This window comes from Camelus dromedarius, chromosome X (assembly GCF_036321535.1).
Source record: "Camelus dromedarius isolate mCamDro1 chromosome X, mCamDro1.pat, whole genome shotgun sequence".
Taxonomy (NCBI): Eukaryota; Metazoa; Chordata; class Mammalia; order Artiodactyla; family Camelidae; genus Camelus; species Camelus dromedarius.
In genome coordinates, this window is record NC_087472.1 from 38,544,152 (window position 1) to 38,567,139 (window position 22,988).

The 22,988-nt window shown below is 39.1% G+C and overlaps 1 protein-coding gene across 2 annotated transcripts; it reads right to left on the reverse strand.

The window, feature by feature from the left end:
* Positions 1-1,233: 1,233 nt before the first annotated feature.
* On the reverse strand, positions 1,234-22,933 carry CSTF2 (cleavage stimulation factor subunit 2). Of its 2 annotated transcripts, XM_010975771.3 has the most exons (15): positions 22,785-22,933; positions 21,612-21,690; positions 21,099-21,268; positions 20,113-20,249; positions 19,519-19,638; positions 19,288-19,425; positions 16,634-16,757; positions 12,645-12,707; positions 10,186-10,245; positions 9,418-9,559; positions 8,467-8,642; positions 7,883-8,175; positions 4,360-4,470; positions 3,521-3,646; positions 1,234-1,442 (listed from the first exon to the last, which is right to left on the reverse strand). In XM_010975771.3, the coding sequence occupies exons 1-14, from the start codon at positions 22,840-22,842 to the stop codon at positions 3,524-3,526; spliced, it is 1,794 nt and encodes a 597-aa protein (XP_010974073.1). In that variant the 5' UTR covers positions 22,843-22,933; the 3' UTR covers positions 1,234-1,442; positions 3,521-3,523. The 2 variants fall into 2 exon arrangements, with proteins under 2 accessions (XP_010974073.1, XP_010974074.1); XM_010975772.3 differs by lacking the exon at positions 10,186-10,245.
* Between the last annotated feature and the right edge of the window lie 55 nt (positions 22,934-22,988).

The window sequence follows — 22,988 nt, forward strand, 5'->3', positions numbered from 1 at the left end:
TGAGCAAGTTTTTCTTCCTAAATTGTAATATCAAGTATTTTGTTCAGCAAATTTTTGTTGTAGTAAATGTTTATGTATCAGAGTAGAAAAATCCCTCAGTTTTAATGCCTCTCATAAAATTGATTATCTTTGCATTCTTTTGCTTGGCATGTAAGCAATATGCTATTACATTCTCTAAGCCTACGGCAGGCTTTTAATTCACTTGACCATAATCCTAACGCCGGGGCTAGGACTCTGAGAATATAAATAGGCTCAAGAGTAGTTCCAGTGGAACTTTACTAATTATTAAGGCACCTCTTAACCTCTTGAGGTTGGCCTGATGGGAGAGAAATCATGTTTCTCCTTAATGCCACTATGAGAGAAAGAAGACCAGGCCAGAAGAGCCATAGGTTAGAGCTAGTGGCACTAATGATGTTCATACCCATCTGGAAGGAAGCAGGCAGGGGCAGGCCTAATGGGCAGTCTGACTGCTTGTGCTCTATATTTGGTCCTCTTAAAGGAGAAAAATGTAAAATTTTAGAGTTTCTATGTTTTAATTTCCCAGAATAAATTTGGTTATACGGTAGGGCTGTAGATTAGTAATTATCCAGAAGGGAGGATGAAATGTATTTTGTTTGTTTGATTTCTGTTTTTATTTCATCTTGAACATGTGAAAAATTAGTGGCTTTCTTAACTTTTATGGTTGACTACCCAGGCTGAAGTGTTTTAGAAGAGACAGGTAAATGTCAACGGTCTCTAGTGTTGTTGACACACTCGAACCAGTGCTCATATGTCATCTTTGTCTTAACTCTGAACTATGTATGTGAATAGACCTGGTACTGACAAAAAGAAATGCGTTTTGATATTTGCATTTTTCTAAACTAAATACACTGCTCTGCTAGGTAGGCTCTTTGCTTTGTTGGTCTACTGACCATTTTACAGCTCTAAGCACATGCTATTTTTTCCCAGTAGACTCAGAAGTTCTAGCAAGTTCTCAAAGGGCAAATCGTATTATTCCTGTTGGTAGCAAACTAAGCAAAAACTAAGTCCCAGAAAACACTGCTTCTGAGAAATTCTCAAATATCATCAAGAAGAATAAATGGCTAACTTAGAAGGAAAAAACAGAGCTGTGGCAACATAACATTAAAGTACAATACTGCGGTAAGGGTAGAAAACGCATCTAAGGTTTCACCCTTGGTGCTCCGCTTTTTAAAAGCAAAAAGGTTGTGTATATCAATTTGCAGTATACTAAAATTGTGTTCAAAGTTTATTTCAAGTCACAGAAAATATACAAACTAAGACAACAGAATGAGCTGATTTTGTTTTGAGAGGTGATGGGAGTCCTCCACCTGGCACCAATTTGAGTCATTCAAGGGTTAGGATGCAGAAGTCATCTTTTTGGAACATTTCAACCAAGTTATGGAATTACTTTCCAGATTTGTTGCCAGGTATTTTTGAAAACCCTGTAAGAAAAAGTTGGGAGAAATCCATTAGAAGTGGAGACAAAGTTCTCTTCCCCAAACAGCAGGGAAAAAAGTTAAAGGTAGGGAAGGGAGGCTGTGCATAAGAGGACAACACCAGGGACAGATTCCTAAGGTGTCTGCCTCCTGCCTCCTCAAAGTAATCAGCTCTTACAGCAGTTTCTCAACCTCAGCACTACTGACATTTGGGGCCAGATAACTCTTTGTTATCAGGGGATGTCCTGTGCATTATAGGACATTTAGCAGTATCTCTGGTTTCTAGCCACTGAATGCCAGTAGCACACCATACCCCCCAAAACTGTGATAACCAAAAATGTCTCCAGACATTTCCAAATGTCCTGTAGGGGGCAAAACTGCCTCTGGTTGAGAACCAGCGATCTAACGGCGATGCTGTATAAGTTTGTCAGTGATAGCAGAGATGGATCACAACCAGCAATGTACAGGATGGAGGGAGAGCCAACCTTCTGGCTACAGTATGCACAAATACCAGCAAATGCACATTAAAACCTTGCCTGCATAAAACTGCATAGAACTACATACCCACCACACACACATATCAATGCAGGTTTTAAAATAATGGTGAAAGGTAAATAAGGTCTGTAGTCTACTTAATAATATACTAATGTCAATTTCTTCATTTTTCACTACAAACCAAAAAGGTATTGTGTCTGCTAACTTCCCAAGATGTTATTAGGGGAAGCTAGGGGAAGGGTACACAAGGCTCTTTGTACTATTTTTCCAACTTGCCGTGAATTTTTAATATTTCAAAATAAAAGGTAAAACAAACAAAAAACCTCGCTTCCTGGTTTATGTGCAAGGTTTTGAAATGAGGTATCTTATAAGCAAGAATATACAATGACACAAAGAAAGAACTTTCAGAAACATTTCTACCTGTACTATCCCAAAACACAATTTCCCCACATTGTAGGGAATGCCTTCTCTGGCATAAATAAATCAGAAAAAGTAAAAGAGAGGAAGAGTTTTTCAGAAAATCTATATTCCTATGAATATAACAGATAGTCTATACTTTTACTGAAGAAAATAGAATGCCTTGGGTATCTGGACTAAAAAGTTAAAGTACTGGTCATACTGAAAGTCTATCCCCGTCTGTCTATGACTGCTTCCCATTGAAGTTCAGTCATTTAAAGTTGAGATACAGATACAACGCATATTTCCAGTTTGGATGTTTTAATGTTACAAATAAGGATTCAAGTACAATATATTTAGTAAAGACGGCTAGGTTAGTGTAAATGAGTTCACTGTTACATGATGATACATAGATGGGAATTGTAAGAAAGATGGAGAAAAAAGTAGAAATTCAAAATGTGATATTGCAGCTGATATTGGGACAATGCAGATTTTTAAACTGTTTTTAGAAAACAGAATTGTTTATAAAATATAAGATGTTGGGGAAAAATTTTAAAAAGAAACACCAATACACGTAATCTAGTTAGGTCTCACACGATTATGTTCCTTTTTATCCAACTGATGAGCAAGAAAAATAAGGGCAGCAGTGTAGAGCAACCTCTAAAATGTACAGGGACTGATGGGGATGGTGGACATTCACTGCCTTAAATTGTGTGCTGTAGCAGTTTAACCTCAAAATACTCAAAGTAAGATAAATACTGGAAACTCAAATGTTTATACATTCTATTGAACTTGTTTGTATATTCCGTTTTGATGGGATAGTTTGGAAGAAAATAACAACTGATTCTAGGAAGGATACACACCAAACTATATTTAGAGGTTATGTCTGGGGAATGAGGTTGAGGAAGCAGAGCTTTTACCCTAAACTTTCTAGATTTCTGTATTTTATTAATATCATTAGATTGACAATGTCACTTTTGCCACCAGGAAAGGTTACATTGGATTACAATCAATTCAACAACTGGACAAATGCCTATCGCCTTCCCCTGCTGTGATAGGGGCTGAACTACTGAAGGGTGAAGGGTCTAGCCAAGAGGAGGGCAGGCCTCAGAGAGTCTTGTTGGTTAAGCCTGAAAGCATATACCAAGTGCACAAGGAGCCTGTCTGACTCAGGCAGAGTTAAGTCTGCTCACCTTTTAAGGCGCTCCAGTAGATTTCTGAATTTGTTCCTTTAAGATCAGGATACTCTGCCTCTGCTCAGGAGGCAGCATGGCGATCTGGTCTGCAGTTAGTTGAAGAACTTGCATAATCAAAGCAGCCTGTGCAGAGGAAAAAAAAAGGTAGTGAGTTTTAATGACGGCAGCTAAAAAACACCACCACCAGCTTCTGTCCAAAAAGGAAGGAGAGTTCACTCACAGAACACAGTAGGCCAAACAAAACAGAATAAAACAAAACAAAGAAAAAACCAAAACCAGCTGGTAAGAAAAGGCACAATGAAAAGTAAAAGTACAACATTACCTCAGATTAGAAGACTCAAAACAGACACCTTCATGAACCCCAAATTCTTGCTGACTAAGATGGTATCTGTGAGTCCTGGGCAGTCTACAGTTTTTAATTCTGTTTTGAAAATGTCTCCTTTTCACAAGTTTTGGCCTTTACATCAGATATGATGAGCTCCCCACAATGGTCAAATATAGAAACAAAGATATACTCACAGGGAACCTGCTATCATTTTTAGGGATAAGGTAGAAGCGGCAGGAAGAAAGGGATTTGAATTTCCAAGTCAATCAGGACTGCGCACACAAAAATCTATTGGCAGATGTCTGAAATGTAAGATAAGCTGCCGTTCAAATACATCCATTTAAGAATTTTAGGAGCAGGCCCATAGGTTTTCAGGTAACAAGATCATAAAGAGTTCTAAGTGTAAACATCACTTCCAAAGGGACTGAAGACCCAGGACCTCCGCATGGTAACTGAAAAGGGGACGCCAAAAGATTTGTGCATATGGAGGCAGCTGGACAGCATTGCTTACCTTCTCATGGTCCTGTGGAGTGACCTGGTTCTGGCCAGGACTGAAGCCACCAGGCTGGCCTCCACCCTGAATGCTTGCTCCTTGCATGCCTGCTCCCTGCATGACTGGGACCTATGTGCACAGAGAGAGATGAGGAGAGATTTTCAGTACTTCTCATTTAGATAACCAGAATCCAGTAATAACAATGTGAAAAAATATGATCTAATTATGGATAGGAGTAAAGAGAGCAAATTAATGACTCTGAAGATCATTTCCTACTGTCAGCAACAGCAGAAGGCAGGGTTCAGCCAGAGATCAACTAGCAAGTTAGATACTTTTGCTTACAACAGCTCCAGCATCATCAACGCATATCACACAGCACAACCGGATACCATCAAATCCAGCAGAATTCAGCCACATAAGCACAGGGAAAACTGAGAGCATCCCGGAAACTAGCACTCAGTGGAAACAGAAACGAAAGCTGAGAGTCTAGAATAATGTATGCTGCTCCTCTGGGGAAGCTACATTCATAGGGACACAGCCTACCTCTAGTTCAATCAGAGATGGGCGGTTCGTCCCAAAGGGCCTTAACCCACAAGTAAGGCAGAGATGAAAGGAGAAGGGAAGGCCTCTGGGGAAAAGATTGCTATTAGCCCAACATTTGCTTTTTATAACTTTCCACACAGAATATGCAGCAGAAGCATTCTGCTAACCTCAGACCAAGAAACATAACTGACCTGAGTTAACAAAGTACAGTGGCATCATGCTTATTGGTACTTAATATGCTGTTTGATAGGTTCAAGCTTTTGAGAGATAACCAGAATCCAAGGCACGGGCCTCAGAGCACCTAGACTAATTGTTAAAAGGTCCCTATGCTGCAGCTGTGTTCACACTCAAAGCATTCACCCAGAGCTTAGGTGGTACTACTATTAAACACAAATTGTTAACAAACACGTTACCTGCTTCCCTAGCAGATGAAAAGCAGCAAAGCATACAAGAAATGTGGGTAAACCATTAGGAGCAGATAGCATGACAGCAGCGTGAAGAGCCAGGTGACAGCCTGACAGCAAAGGAGACCAGAAACCAAAACAGGAGACAACTATGCTTTCTATGACAGCATAAACAATCATGGGGACATTTAATCATGACCTCGAGTAATCAGAAATGATTAAAATCATTTTTTTGGTATCCTGTTTAAGAAGAGAAGGAAGCACAGTACATTTTATATATTATTCTTTATTAAAGTAGCTTAAAACTTGGTCGAATAGTTCTATTATCTGGAACAATCATTTACATGCATTAACTCACTTCCCAAAGACACTAGAAACATGAAGCATTAGTACAGCTTTGTACAATTGCTGGAATATCATCACTTTCTGCTCTTTATCAATACTTAATCTGGAGACCCGTCTAAACCTTAATGATCTGTTACAGACCTGAAACAGCTATGAGAATAAACTTTTTGAAGCTTCAGTCAATACTAATTCGAGGTACTGTAATGTGATCTAACCATTTAATAACGGCCATTTAAAGTTTCCAAAAGAGCCTGTTCTGGGCAGACAAGTAGTAACACAGGTGACCACCACACATCCAGGTTTGCCCAAGACAGTCCCAGTTTATGCTTTTGCCCCACAGTAATTACTAGCAGCACTCTTCACTCTCAAACGTGTCCCTGTTTGGACAATAAGCTACACAGTCACCCCAGTAATAAGCCTTTTACCAACAAGTTTCCAATGAGGTGGACTGGAGTTAAATTTAAAATCTAATTTAAAACTATGAATTAAGGATATACTGTTAAGTAAAAAAACAAGGTGCAGAACAGTAAAAGGAAGGAAAAATAAGAATATATGTTTATTCATATTTGCAAAAAGTATATATATATAATTTGCTAGAAAGATACGTTAAAAAAATCTAATAAAAGAGATTATCTACAGGAGATGGGGTCATGGGGAGACAGGTAGAGGGGAGATAGTGGCGTTCTTCCTATCTTTCATACATGAATGAATGTATTTTATATATTTATTTATAACTGAACATATTAAACAATTTTGAAAAGGTTTGAAGATAAAAGTTGTTTTCTCTACCTGAGATCTAATTGGTCTTATAGAATCTGCTAATAAAAACTATAATAATCCTAATACTAAGGAGTAATGAGTTCAAGTACTAGCAGAGATAAAGGACCAAGATGTTAACCAGAAATGGTCTTCCAACCATTATTTTCAACATCTTTCTCCAAAGAATTATTGATAGAATTGCATAAGCACATCATGCGGTTATTTATCTCCCCAACTAGAATACAAGCCCCAAGGGGGCAGAGACTTGGTTTTCTTCACACTGCTATATCACCAGTACCTACAGCTCTGTCTGGTACATAGTAGGTGCTCAATAAATATTTGTTGAATATTTTAATTATGAGGCTACTGACCAGAGGGCACAATAAAAATCAAGCCCATGAACACATTTTTTAAAAAGTAAAACTTGAAAAAAAAAAAGAAAAGTGTTATTCTATGCATACCAAAAACCATATTCATATTTCATATTAAAGAAGGGGGACAGATACACATATACACATACACAACGTGCAGAGAACAGGACAGATTAGGACAGTGGAAAAAACAGTGGGTTCTATTGTTTGCTCTGCCACTTTTTAGCTGTGTGAATTTGGACAAGTCACCTGAATTCTTGGGTTTCAGTTTCCAAACCTATAAAATAAGAGAACTAGATAACTGACCCATTCCATTCCAGCTCTGACAATACAATTCTCTCTCATACACACACACACAAAGGGAGTAAGGCACAGAAGCATATGGGAGAAAGAAGAGAGAAGTGCACAGAGGAAGGAGGAAGTCACACAGAGGAAAGAGGAAGGTGGAGGGGCTAGAGGGAAACAAAGGTGCTAGCAGCAGCAACAACAAAAAAACCTCACAGGGAAGAGACACACGTGCCACCTTCCTACAACCAACTGGACGGTAAAAATGATGGAGGTGACAAGACAATCATAGGCCACCATATACACAAAGCTGGAGAGAGCCAAATAAAGAGAAAGAAGCGATGAGAATTCAGATGCACAGGTTTTAGTGCGCGCATTAGTAAAGCGCCCTTCATACGCCACTGTTCACTTAGGCTTTGGGATGAAAGTAAATTAAAATAGATTTCTGCAAACCTAATATTATCTAAATGACCACTGATAGTTCTTCATATGCTCCAATGTAGTGGTTCTTAGGGTTACAAATTAGAATCACTGGGGGAGGTTTTTAAAATTATCCATGCCTAGATTCTACGATGTGCTCTCTATTCCCTAAAATCAGGGACTCTGCTCTGAATGGGATTTGAAACTGTGGGACAAGGTTACTCTTTTGGACTATAATCCTGGTGATCAGAAAATCACCACCCGGAGGGACAGAGAAACTAAAGAGAGATCCTAATCTTCCCTAACAAGCTGAGAAACAGCCCAAATCAGAAAGCAGTAATAATCAGCCTCAATAATCAATTCCTGAATAGATCAAGATTTCACATACAAGCCAGAAGTGAGTGTTACACATACCTGTCTGGATCCCTGGGGGCCAACTGCACCCATGTTAATTGGATTGGGACCCTGGATTCCACTAGGTATGGGGCCTCTAGGGCCTGGGACTGGGCCCCTTGTATCCATGCTCCTGGCCTCCATCCCTCTGACTTCCATTGCACGGGCCTCCATCGCACGGGCCTCCATTGCACGGGCCTCCATTGCACGGGCTTCCATTGCACGGGCCTCCAATCCTCTAGCATCTAATCCTCTTGCCTCCATGGCTCGGGCCTCCATCCCTCGTGCATCCATGCCTCGGGGATCTCTTCCGCCTATTTAAAAAAAAAAAAAAGTGGCAAGGAAACCACTGTGTAGTTACTCACCTTTACTGCAAGACGAACCAATGACCAAAGAAAGATAGAAATCTATTCCTCCAGTCACATCTCCCCCCAACTACATGAGACTGCTTTCCCTCCTCAATTTCTCAGGTTCGCAGATAAACCTAAAAAATGCTTGCCAACCCTACTGCCCCAGCATTCTGTATCCCAGATTAGAGCCTAAGAGAGCGGGTTCATCGTGAGCCCACAACTGCCAGTCAGCCTTGTGACGTGGTTTCCCCTCACCTCTGCCATCCAAGGGTGGACCCCTCTGATCTAGCATGGGTCCTCTTGGCTCTGCCATTAGAGGTCTGGGCTCAGCTAATGGCCCTCCCCTCATCTCATGTGGGGGTGGGCCACGGCTGTCATGGCCAGGGACATGGTGCATGGGCGGACCCTGATGAGGTGGTCCCAGGTAACCTCTAGAGATGGAGAAAAAAATGTTATATTTTAAAACAGAACAAAACAACAAGAAAAAAGTGTCAACCAGAAGATAAGTAAGTAAAAATCAGACAAAGAACTGATGCAGACATCAGTCTAAAGATGCTAAGAGAATAACACCAAACAGGTCGAAGAAAAGCTATGGAGATGTAAATCCATGTATTCCAGAATTTCATATTTGGTCGGGGCACTCAAATTAAGGAGGAAGTAGTGGATATCCATTATATGTAATGAATACGCGGTATGGTGCTGAAGAACATGGGTTACCGTATGGATTCAAATCTAGGCTCTGTCACTTCACAGCTGATTGATCTTAGGCATGTTTGCTTAACTTCTCTATGCCTTGGTTTCTTCATCTGTAACATGGGACCGATATTAGTATCAATCTGCCAGGGGTGTTGTGTGGATTTAATGAGATGATCTCAGTGAAGCACTCAGAGCAGAATCAGAGGCATAATCCCTATTAATATCAATTATTATGATTATCACTGTCATCAGTGTTCCTACTACCAATAAGAAATGTACGTTTTTCCTGTTCAGATATGTATTCCAATTTCTGAAGATGGAGTAGCAATGGTTAGTTCCAAATGACATGCTCAGCTACATGGTTCTGCCCAGGAAGTGCTTAGTCTTAGACAGCAGCCAGGAATATTTATCTTCTGAAGCAGGCAAACAGGTCCAAACGAAGAGACTTTGTTCTCAAAGCAAGGGAAAACTCTGATTCCTCCAAACTGTTCCTTCTGTGTTAGTGCTTACCTAGGCTCTACCTCTCCAGTTACAGAAAGTAAAGTGCCTCCGCGTGGGTCATTTGGAGCGTCTCCTAACAGACCTCGAGGAGTTGGGACATTGGCAGGCAAGGGGCCACGCTGCATAGCTGCTCTGGGGTCTTGCATCGGCACTGACAGGGAAACAAACGGGGAGTTACTGCTGTGAAGGACACATGAGGACACAAGAAATGACTCTATATTCCGTGGACGATATCATTCAGACACCTTAGAGTGGGTGAGACCTCACCACAGCAGACTCCTCTTGCAGCTCAAGAAAAGAAGCAGGGTGGAGGCAGAATCTGTGCCTTGTTAGAGGTATGGATGGAATTATATAAAGAGCAAACTGGGGAGCAACCTGCCAAGGACTAGCACTACAACCTCAACTTAATGCTCCTGGTTTTCCTTATCATCAACCTTAGTTCAAGGACTGGAGTCTCAAAAGAGACGTAGGGTCTCGGCATATGTGAACACTGCCATGGCTCTGCAAGAACCTGCTGTCTCCTTACAGACTGCTATTCCATCCAAGCCTCCTGACACCAGTAGGGAGGCAGATGCCCATATCATCCATGCTCTCTGCCCTGTGTGAAGAGGTCAAGCTTAGGCTTGTGGCCCCAGTAGGAACAAATTAAAAAACAAAAACCCAAAACACTACCCTTTTGGGTTCTGAGTGTGAGGGTGACTGCCAAGTAGCCCTGTCCTCTCAACGTCCCACCCTGAATACCGCAAGCAAAAGGAAACCCGCAGATCCAATGGGTACCTTGAACTCGCTCAATTGATGCAGGCCCGGCGGGTCCCACGGGCGAGTGCTGTAGGGTTCCTAGGTGAGCAGTAAGTTCAAAAGGAGAAAGAGCAGACACGTAAAATAGCTTGCACACACACGCAGAAGCATACACAGACAGACACTGGAGATTTACACATACAAGTTAAAAAGCCAACAGTTCGTTAGCTTGCCCTGGGCTACAAAACCTTCTGAAACCATGTTAGCTTCTTTGGGATCTGAAACTGTTTTGCTTTGATGAGACCGCTTCCTAACATAAAACCTATGGCCACTGATTTTATTTGGACAGTAATAACCAGCCACTTTCAATTTTCACCTCTGCTACCACAATTCCCCTTAAATCTCCTTGTGACTCTATTAAAAAAAGAAATAAAAACATAAAAAGGATGGTTCTGAATCTCTAGTTAGGCAAAGAACACAAGCATATTTTCATAAGCAAAAAATGAAAGCGATTGTACTGAACCTGGAAGGCAAGATTCATTCTGGAAACGCCCATAACAAAGTAGGGTAACTATTTTTGCTGTATTTTTAATGCACAAGAATTTCTGCTATCAAAAAGTATCAAACGGAGGAATGCAGTAAATGAAGTTTAGACAAGGAAAGAGAATATCACTCCTCAAGAAATACTCTGCCACTGCAAATCTTCAATAAGTAACATCATGGCAACAGCAAACCAAGACCAATAAGATGACGAGGGCACCGACACTTAAAAAAAGGTGGTGGAAGGCAAGAAGAAGTATCTTCTTAAACATCTCATTGTCTCTTTTCACCATTACAAATGTGCGAAAGCAGCATGGATTGCAGGAAAAGCAAGACCGACTGGGTACAAATGGGAAGATTCTCGCTTCTTCGGCTGGATGCTAAAGGAAAACTATAAAAGGAAACCCATTTCATTTTGTCTTTTCATGAAGACATCCTTGATACACCTTCAAAATTCAAGTCATTTCCCTTTGTTAACTTCTGACCGGAAAGGTGAAGATAACCATAGCAGGAAGGAAGATGTCTTGCGGAAGTGTGTATTCAACAGCTGAAGTTTGATTGATTTGATGGCTGGGGGAGAGGTAACGGTAGGACTGAAACCCTAATTCCTTCTCACTGTTGCAAAAATAGTTTGGGGTACACACATGATCTGACAGTGGCGAGGCACAACAGCACAAAAGCATGGGCTGCTCAGATGAGGTGTTTGGACAAGAGCTTGTTCCACTGTCAACTGCCTGCCAAGATGATTAGTTTTGTCGCTTCAGCAATGAATCCCAGTGTACAAACCACAGACGAGGAGTACAGTGCACAGGCCTATTTTTTTTTTTAGTATTGTGCTTTTAAAAAAATGGGTTTTACTTATAGACCATATGTTAATAAGAAGGAACTTAAGCTTCCCTATGCTTGTCCAAAGCAGTTCATTCTCATCGCAAGGACGCAGTGAATAAGAAGACATTAAAGAGCATTTTTGGAAGTTAATAGAAGCAGTTGTAGATTGACAGAAAAAGGATAGATTTTGGAGCCAGAGACTTGAGAATCTTAGTTCTGCCGCTTATTAGCTTATTAGGAAGAGATGATGAGTGCACCAAGCCCAGCCCATGTTACTCAGACACCAGCGTTTACTTACCATGTCCCCTTGAGGAAGTAACTCAAAACTCTGAGCTTCCAGCTCTTCACCTGAAAACTGAGGTGCTGCCACCTAACTCATGAGGCTGTTTATGAAAATTAAAGTGCATGGCCTCTAGGATGCACTCAGTTTTTACTATTAGTTCTTTTTCTCACTCTCTTTCTTCCTGATGTTGTTTTCAACCGAATCACTGCATTTTTTCTTCAAACTCCAGTAACATAGAGAAATAACGCAGAGATTTTGGAATGGCTGCCGCTGTGGTGTCCAGTGCTACCGCCACAGTACAACATGCACTTATCAAGCAGGCTTCACAGACTTCTGATCCCCTCCCAGTTTTCTCTGGGGTTTAAATTTAGTCTTCCACTTACCCAGCCACATATTACATGCTCATTAGTAAAATTCCTTACTCAGATCTCCGTAGAGGCAGAGAGAACGTGTCAGCAGAAGCATTAAACTATCAGAAAAGGTGGTATAGATTAAATAGAAACAAAGGATCCATTTGCTTTGTCATCAATTCTTGTAGAGCCGCGCTCTGAGTCACTAGATAGAAATCGAGACGGTGCTGGCTGACAGAATTTTCTGCAATGATGGAAATGTTCTATGTCTGCAATATCCAGTATGATATCCACTAGCCACACATGGCTACTGAGCACTTAGACTGTGCCTAGTGTGAATGAGGAAATGCATTTTAGGTTTTACCTAATTTTAACTTAATTCAATTAATTTAATATTTAAATAGCCACGTGGGGTTAGTAGCCGCCATATCAGACAATGCAGATATAGAACCTTCACAAGTCTAGTCCACATTAATCAGACATTAGTATTTATTTACCTTGTCCCCGCTCCATGGACACTGGTCCACTTCCTGGCATTCCAACCTGGGCCTGCATTCCTCCTAGAAGATGAAGGGCGGGAAAGGAAGACATAAACTAGGACAGTGGGGAAAAAATATGGACAGTGGCTGAGTTAACAAATTTCCTCTTTCTGCCCAACAAGCAAAAACCTACAAAGGAAGATCAGAACTACCACTAAACAATGCAGTTATACAGGAGATGGAGTTTGGTAGTACATTTTAGGCTTTGGTGACAGAAAAGTGAGTTCAGTAACAATTCTTAATCTCATTGGTTACCAAAACCTTGGCAGGGAGTTCTGTAATACAGAACAATGGCACTTTCCCACGTAACTCCTCCCACAGGAGGCAGTACTGTTCCCAGGGGATTTTATAAATGTGTGGGTACACTGTTTTAGTTGTGACAAAGACCGTGGGGGCATGGCTGGCATTTTATGAGAAGCCAAAAAAGATACTAGTTTTCCTGCAACGTATGAGATACTCCTGAAAAATCAGGAATTACCGTCTTGCAAAACCTTCAAACGTTTTGCTGATATGTGTGTATACATAAATATATATACACACATACAGATAGATATATATCTGTGTATATATATATACACACATACACTGAATTTTCCCAAAATGCCAATACTAAGTAAAGTATGGGTACCGCGTTTTGTTTTGTTAAGAACTTTACCAAGAGTTTTTATTTTCACCATTTTAGAAAATCACATCATCAATGTTAACAGTCCCTGTGGTATCTGAGTTGCCAAAACAACATACGTGAATCTGTCTTTTACTTTTATGGTATAGGTACAAATATCTGACTGCTATTTTTTGTTTTCCAGTGTAGCTGTGCTCAAATACTTGCATATTAAAAGTATTCTTTTACTGTGATTTCCTTTTAGTTCTCCTTTAGTATTATAGTTAGGGTACTATATTGAGTTTTTTTGAATCTGTGTTAAATATGCTATGTCATCTGTGCATTTCATTTTAGGGTAGTAAATGGTCACTGCAAAATACCTGTTACAAAAAGGGACCACCTGGTCTAACAGGGTTGAGAGTGACAGGTCTACTCTAACCAGTGGGGTATGATTGCTACACAAAGACTAATCATGTGTCACAAGTCCTTGTCTGGTCCTTTCTACATAGTAATTAATTCTCTTTTCTTCAAAGAAACAATATATGCTGCGAGTGGGGACAAAAGACAAGCTGAACTGTTTGTAGTTCATTAATACTCACCTAAAATACCCCAAGTACATGTCACATTCTCTTATCCCATTTAACATCCCGGGCAAGGATTAAGAACCTGAATCTGTGTTAGCCTACTAAAGCTACTAAGTACTTGTAATTCTGAACAACTGGTCTGATAAAATTAACATATCTGCAGGCTTCCTCATCTATAAAGTGAATAAGTTTGTCTAAACCAGTGTTTTCTCAGAACGTGGTCCCCAGACCAGCAGCATCAGCATCACCAGAAACTTGTCAAAACTGCAAATTCTCAGGGCTCTACCCTAGACCTCCTGAATTAGGAAGCCTGGGGGTGGAGACCATCAATCTGTGGCTTAATAAGCCCTTCAGGTGATTCTAATTCACACTAAACTGTGAGGTCCAAATGATTTCAAAGCTCTCTTCTATCCATAATATTCTATGATTTATTCAGACCACTCAGAAGGCATTCTGGGCATAATTGCTCATATTATACTCTATCACATAATGGCACTTTTATTTGTATGGGCTAGCTTTCCAGAAGTGAAATTGGTAGGTCAAAGTGTATATGAATTTTTAATTTTAATGTGAGGCTACTTTCTTAAAAGGCTGAAAAACTTCACATTTCTACCAGCAATGTATACCACTCCCCACCAATACCAAGTGTCACCTCTAAAACTTTTGCTAGGCTGATGGGTTTAAGTAAAGTGAAACCTCATTATTTAATATGCAATCCCCTGATTATAAATGAATGTTTTTGTTGCCATTTGAATTTGCTCTTCTATGATGTGCTCTTCTATGAAGCGCCTACTCATTTTCTTTGCCTACTTTTCTACTAGATTGCCCCCACCTCTCATCAACTGCCAAAGAACTTTGTACAGGGTAACTCAAAAATCTGTGAAGTTTTAATAACTTCAGAACTATAAATGCTAAAAATTCACAAAAAAATCACTTGAAAATTCACTTAAGTTCCTTCTACACTTACTTTCAACTTTTATATTTATTAATTCCCTCTTCTTGATATCTTATTTTTTAAAAAATTATTTTTCTAATACTTTAGAACTAGTAAGTTCCTTTATTCTTTAATAATACAGGCACCTAAGGATATTCATTTTCCTTTAAGTACTGCTTTCACTATTTCCTGCACTTTTTTGTATGAAGTGTACTACTTTTTGTTGTCTTTTACAAAATTTATAAATTTTTTTACTTCTTCTTTAATTCAAGGATTACATATGTTCCTTAATGTTTTAAGTAAAGGTTTTTTGTCACCTTTTAATTACTTATTTCTAACTTTACTGGCATAATCGGAGAATACAGCCTCTAAAATCATTACATTTTAAAATTTGTTTTTATTTTATGGCTAAAAACATGGTCAAGTTTTTTTAAATGGGGGGGAGTATGTTCTTTAGTCAAAAGATAAAAGCCTCCCTCTATATATTAAATCAAGCTTATTGATTCTATTATTTTATTTCTCAACATCCTTATTTTTTGTCTACTACCACAGTGCTACTCAAAGTGTGGTCCACAGATGACAGTGATCCACACACTCTGTGTTAACAGTTTATGACAATGCTAAGTACAAAAATGGACAGCAGATGCTTAGAAACTGTTATAGCAACTTGACATTGCTATGACATCCAATTGCATGAAGTGCACTTGTCTCACTGAACAGGGTATAGGCTAGTTTGGGTGTTTTTCGACTTATGTAATGAGCTGCATATGTCATGGGTTGCACACTTGTCATGTGTAATAGGACCACATTACAACTTGTGCTATTTTAAGGTAGGCTAGGCACCTATAACACACAAAAATGTATAAAACCAAAATCTTATTTCTTTCATTGAAAGATAATTTAACTAATTCTATAGGATAAGTGAAAATCGTAGTTTGCTGAAATTTATTCCCTGTCAGTTTAGCCCTTTAGACTGGTTCCTCTATAAAACAGAACATTTTAAACTCAAATGATTCCCCATGAGTTGTGTTGTAGTCAATCTAACCCAGATTAGATAAATTAACAAGAAACAAGTTTGTTGCATAAAAAAACTTTAAATACTAATATACATCATGTATTCATAAAGGTGTTTCACATGGGGAATAACTATCTCACCTATAACTTCTTTAGTTACGACTGTTGAATGACAAAAAGCTACAAGTGTAATAGAAATACTCTATTAATACCTATATATATATACTTTTACTGAACATACATAGTTTTTAAAATTATTTTTTTCCTTTTATTGTTTGGTCTAATGATATTTCATGAAATCCAATTTTATGTTTGTTAAATATAGTAACAAATGTGATCAGGTATTTTGTTTCTGTTTTCCCCCCTCCCATGTGCTTTTTAACCTAAACTGACAGTCTCTGGGTTCTAATGGTAAAATTCAGGCCATTCACATTTAGCAGAATAATGACTATACGAAATTCTATTCCTTCCACCCTAACTGTGTTTATTATTACTCCACAATGTCATTTCCTTTTCTCTGTATTCACTGGCTTGGTCTAGTTTCCATTTATTCTATTTTTCCCCTCAGTAATTTGGAATTTTACTGTACTTTTCCAATCTACTGTCCTTTCCTCTGCTCTCATAATCAGATATATAGGATTTGTACATTAAAAAAATCAACTATTTCCTCCAACTAGGATATATACTGCCTAGTTACATATTAATTTAATATCAAGATCTCATTGCCACATAATAATTTGGCTACACCATGCCATTTGCTGTAACAAAACTTTAGCAAAATACCAAAATGATGAAGACTCTAAATGAAACATACCTCCAGGAGCTAAGGAACCAGGGCCAGGTCCTGTTACAGTGGCTGGCATCTGCCCTGGTGCTGCAACTCCAGCCTGCAGAGATGCTTGCATCAGAGGAGGTGCGCCATTGACATGCATTCCACTCTGACCAAGAGAAAAAGCAGAGTATGCCTCTGTGGAGACTCAGTACACAAAGTCTATGATCTTAAAGAACTCTTCAAATTGACACTCCCAAATATTCTACCAAATATCTTTTTCCTACAGCATGTCTTCTGCAGCATTAGATTTATAACATACTTTGAACAGAAGTTGCAATACACACGATGAGTCTGGTTATATAGAACATGGTTAAGATGGACCATATTCTAAAAGCAGAGACTGACAAGTCTTACCTGTGTAGTGAGGCCATATACAGCCTCAAGACCAGGGCCTGGCAATTAAGAGTTAAAAAAAAAACAAGATTATACTGTATAGCACAGGGAAATATATACAAGATCTTATGGTAGCTAACAGAGAAAAAAATGTGATAATGAATATATATGTTCATGTATAACTGAAAAATTGTGCTCTACACTGGAATTTGACACAACATTGTAAATTGATTATAAATCAATAAAAAATGTTTAAAAAAAAGTGCTGATCCCAAGGAGAGATTAGGACTTTTTAAAAAAAGGAACTGCCGGCAGCCTACATTTTTAAGATCAAAGTTATTTCATTTGACCAATCTTTTCTCATCCATGTCCTCAAATATAATTCTGGGTTGAGGGAATGTAAAAAAAAAAAAAATTTAATGCTACATTAAAACTCCTGGAGGGAAAGGGAATGTTATATTTTCATCTGTGTATTCCCAAGAAAACTGAGTAGTCCCTTGGAACAGAAAGACCTCAATAAATAATAAAAGCTAAATTATACACACACACACACACACATATAATCACATATATTCTCAGAGAACACAAACAAAACTCTAAAACAGAAAAGAGGAAATGCCTAGGGAGGTGATTAAGAGAAAACAGGCTACAAGGTCAGACAGAACCAGGTTCAGATCCTGGATCTGCCACTTAGGATTGTTATTTTTGGAGCAGTTGATCTCTCTGGGCCTTAATTTATTTCCTTCCTATTTCTGAAAAATTATTCACTGAATCAGTGCAGGGGTTGGCAAACTATGACCCATGGGCAAAATCTGGCTCACTGAATGGCTTCATAAATAAAAGTTTTATTGACACACAATGATGCACAGTTGTTTATGTATTGTCTGTGGCTCACTTCACATTCCAATGGCAGAATTGAGTAGTTAAGACAGATCCTATGGCCTGCAAAGCCAAAAAATACTGTCTGGCCATTTGGAAGATGTTTGTTGACCCCTACCTTAAATTAAACCTTTGAATGAGCTATTCAAGTTGTCTACCTCTGCCAATCTAACAGGTGAAAATAGTAGCGTATTGTATTTGTCCACATTTATCTTATTTTCAGGTTGAACATTTTTCATATATTTAATACATATTTGTATTTCTACTTCTATGAACTGTTTATGCCCACTGCATAGTTTTCTACTGGGTTTTTGGTAATTTGCTTACTAATTTATAGGAGGTCTTTGTTTTTTATGAAAAATTTCAGATATATAAATTGGATAGAGAATAAAATAAGCACACAGCTTAGAAAACAAATTATATATACAATTGAAATCTTCTGTATCGTCTTTCCCAATTGCATCCTGTATCCCCTTCTTAGACAATCACTTAAGAACTCTAATAGATGTTTTGAATTTGTATGTAAATCATTACATACTGAACATATACTTTGCAACTCATTCAACATGTTTTTGGAGGTATGTACAAACACATATATCCTGTATTTTGGAATACTTCCACATTCATTTATTTTCACTTCTGTATAGCATTACGTTTTTGAGTTATCTGTGTTGATACCATGTATCCTAGTTCATCTTAACCACTATATGGAATTATATTTTTGAAAGTCATTCACAGTGACACATGTAGTTTATTTAATTGCTGTATTTCATTGAATAAATATACCACATTTTCTCCATTTTTCCATTGTTGTACATTTAGGATGTCGCCAATTTTTCACCACTACAATGTGACAATAAACATTCTTGAACATAACTAAAGGGCTCTTAAATCATCAGTCTATTGTCCATTTGTCCATCATGTGTGTGGCAAATACTTTTCCCCAATTTGTCATGTCTTTGGTATTTCTTTCTTTTTCTCTATACAGAAAATTTTCAGTTTTCATATATACCAATTTTTCATGTCTTCAGGGTTTTGTGTCATACTTGGAAAATGAACTTTACTTTTTTCATCGGTAAGAATGGAATAAAGAGTGCCAACCTCATAAAACTGCTATAAGTATTAAATGAGATAATATATATGGAAAGACAAAAGTGTCAACCACAGTGCCATGCATGCACATACACATAAAATCAGCTTATAAAAAAGGGCATAAAGGAAGGATCTTTGTTTTACAAACGTGGCATTGAACCTGTATTCATTCAGCTGTCATGTACTTTGCAAACCTGTTAACTGCTTTTATGCCTGGAAATTGAAATTATCATCTCTGGCTTCTGACCATTCTTCTTTCAATATATCCTCCTAAAATGACAATAACATTCTAAGACACATTAAAAAAATATTAAGGCATAATAAAGTCCTACCAAAGACTGGGCCTGAGGGGCCTGAGGATTCTGTTGGTTCATTGACACACTGGATCCTGAGCCAGGTCCAGCGCTGTGGACTGTCTGAGGGTTGCCTGCAATCAGCGTTGGGATATTTGTCTGGCGATGTAGAATTTTCTAAAAAGTGAAAAGACGAATCTATACGTTGTCTGTTTCTACCCCACTCAAGGTTTACCCCAGCATTTCCATACAAGAACCAGAAGCACTCACCAAGGCAATTTCTGGATCCACAATTCTCATCACTACTTGTGCTTGTAGCAAAGCATAAGCCAGTTGAGGGTTCTGAAGCAACATGTTCCGTGCTTCCTGGGGACTATTCTGGACACAGAGCTGAGAAGATAAAGAGGTTCATCATTAGGTTCAGTACTTATTATTTAGAAATTGATAGTGATTTACAGCCATTCCCATCTGAGAAACGTATTATTCAAGAGGCTTTTAAAGCTATTCTCAGTTTTCATGTAGCAATAAAATCTTAGTCACGGTAGGCAAGAGAAGGAAGAGGCATTTCAAATACCATAATACCATCACTTAGGAAAAAAGCCACATTTTAACATCTACATTTGGTATCTACGGGCCATAAAACCCCAGCCAGATTGTATAGGTGTGTTTGTGTATAGAAAATGGAAAGCTCTTTGCACGAAATGTAAAATACACTGTGCATATATGGATACTCAAGGTGCCAGAAATGTTGGTCAAGAGGCACACCTTCTATCTGAGCTCAGGGAATCATTTCCATTAACTAATCAACGAACTCTGAAAATCTGATGTGATTTCATTTATCCATAACCTAATACCTCCTCCCACCTTCATTTGTTTCATCAACTCAAACATCTGCTCTGGTGGAAGACTGGCAACTGCTTTGCTAATGGACTCAGGGGCATCCTCAGGACTGATGGTCTCTCCGTAAGGTGACTCGATGACAGGGGCACCAGTGCCAAGGCCTGATGGGGAAGAAAGTACCAAAATGTTAAGGAGGCAAAATAAAGAGCTAAATCATTTCAAGTATCTACTTTCCCAGGTTTGCTATAAGGGCCTGTTGATAACTTTAAATTTTCTGGAGCTGAGAAATAAGTGATTTGCGAGTCTCTTATTTCTGTGGAGGAAGATGAGAGTGTATTTTCTGCTCTTAGAGGAAAGTTTGACCCAGGATCACACAGGTGAATGATGTTAACCTAAATTACGGACTAGGCATATCCATTTCCTTTCACAAGTCATTTCAGAAGCAAAAGGCTTTTTTTAAACCATGTTTTTGGTGGCCGGAAGTAATTAGGCTTGTTTATTTTACTTTTTAGAGGAGGTACTGGGGATTGAGCTCAGGACCTCTGCTAAGCATGTGCTCTACCACTTGAACTATACCCTCCCCCCAAGAAGCAAAAGGTTTTATTTAAAAAATTTTTCTAATTTCAAAATGGAATTCCTGGATCTATTTATTACCTTATGAAAAAAGCCACGAGAATGCCTTGGTATTCCCACCAGTTATACATCTGGCAACATAATCACAGGAACGGCAAACACTAATGACAGACATAGTTAGCACTGCTAATGGCTTGGTGAGCCTGTAATTCATCTTCAACCGGCAATCAGCTCCTTGGCAACAGGTGGACTTAAGTCAACTTTACCTTATTTTTCTAAGATAAACACTTTCCTAGTGTAGGTACCTCATGTGGGTCAAAGAAAGAAGCTGTATGGCTAATAAGCATTTTAGCAGATGCTAAAGGTCTCATAAGTGGAAATCTTCATTGTCATATCTTAACTAACTCATGTTGCACACAGCTTGGGTTTATACTCACTCTTCAGCTCTTCTTTGTTCTTTTCACTGGCAGCATTGTCCACTCGAAGTGCTCTCCCACTGAATTCACGTCCATTTAGGTTTCGCATGGCACTAAGTGCTGTCTCTTGGTCTTGGTATTCACAGAAGCCATAACCCTTTGGCTTTCCTGTCTCCCTATCATATACCAACCTAGAGAGCAGAACTAAGTATCAGGCACAAATGTTACATACACACAGGGTTCCCGCTGACATTGCCACATTCTAAATTTGTTCTACTGTTAAGACAAATAACCTTATCTTTCTGTCTCACTGGAATATTTTTTACACATCTTTTTAAATGAAAAAATATTTATCTTTTAGTAAAAATGAATGTGAATTGCATGGTATGTGAATTACATCTCAATAAAGCTGGTATAAACAAACAAAGAAAAAAGAATGTGTGTGAGAAGTCACCAGCAAAAACCTTTTATAACTAAGGGCCAGATTTGTGATTTTTCAAGGAACTTCCACCAAGTAATAAAAGGGAATCTCACCTGAAACTAACAACAGGTCCAACCTCAGAAAAGATGTCCTTTAATTGCTCTTCAGTAGCCTCATATGGGATGTTCCCCACTAAGGAAGAAAATAGATAACAAACCAAAATTCTGAGTTTGTAATCTAGATCTTTAGTGAGAAAGTATCTACATATATCACTGAAAATGTAATGACTGGTTCTAATACAGTGTTCATCCAATCCTGGTTCCATGGTACTCTGTTAGACAAGATTTCAATCGTGTCTGCTGACGTTAATTACAAGAGAAATAAACCACTGAGATTAAACAAAAAAGGTGTAGGCACTTCTAAGTATTAGTTCTCAGATGGATCTGACATGTGTTAGATTGTCCTTAATTATGTTGAAAATAAATATTTAGGCACTGGTATTCACCCGAAGGTCTGCAAGTCTTATCAATTACTAAAAATGTCAATATTGTAATTTTAAAAACCGCCTCATACGTCCGTATTTCCACATATACACACACTCAAAGAGAATGACCTTGAATGTAGTGGAGGATGTTTAAAAATTATTCTTAATTGTTTTGTCATGTCCCTTCTAGAAGGTGCTTTCAAATCACCACACATACTTAAAAAAAACTTATTTCGGCTGAAAAGATTACTCAGAATCGATTCAATCCTCTTTAAAATTTCTTTGACGTCGTCTTAATAGCTCATTCATTCATTCATTTACAATCCACCTTAAGATGCCAGGTAGCCGCTACCACTAACGACGAACTAAAACGTAACGGGTAAAAAGCAGAGGATGAAAGTCCCTATGAGAGGGAAGGGAAGTGGACACAAGGCTCTATACCCTCATCACCTAACCTATACTCTGGGATAGGGGGTGAGAAATACTATGGGACATTTGCCATGAGCCCTCGCTTCTAGATAACAATTGAAGCTCATGAAAGGAGAAACGCATAGAAGCTGAACACTAGTTTAACTTCCTCAGTCACGTCGTGGAAAGGGGGCGAGACCTCGGACGAAGGGGAGCATCACTTTGCCCACAAGTCCACCAGGCTGACCGCCCCGCAGGATAGGCAGGTCGAGCTGCAAGCCCGACCCATCACCGGCTCCCGCGGCGATTCATGAAGTGTAGGGGGGCATTCCCTGCTGCTCCCTGTCTTTTTTCTGTCCCTCCCCGATGCTTGGCTTCACCGAATTCCTCTCACCGAACACCGAACGTAGAGAACGATCCACCGCAGGGTCTCTCACAGTCAAACCCGCCATCGTTCTCTTCCGGCGGCTTCCGGTGCGCCAGAGCCCGCTTCCGTACGGCGCATGAGCCCAGCGCAGAACACGCTTCCGTACGGCGCGTGAGCTGGAAGCGCCTGGGCCGGACGGACGCAGACCCCTTCTCCGGCGTCATTCCGTCA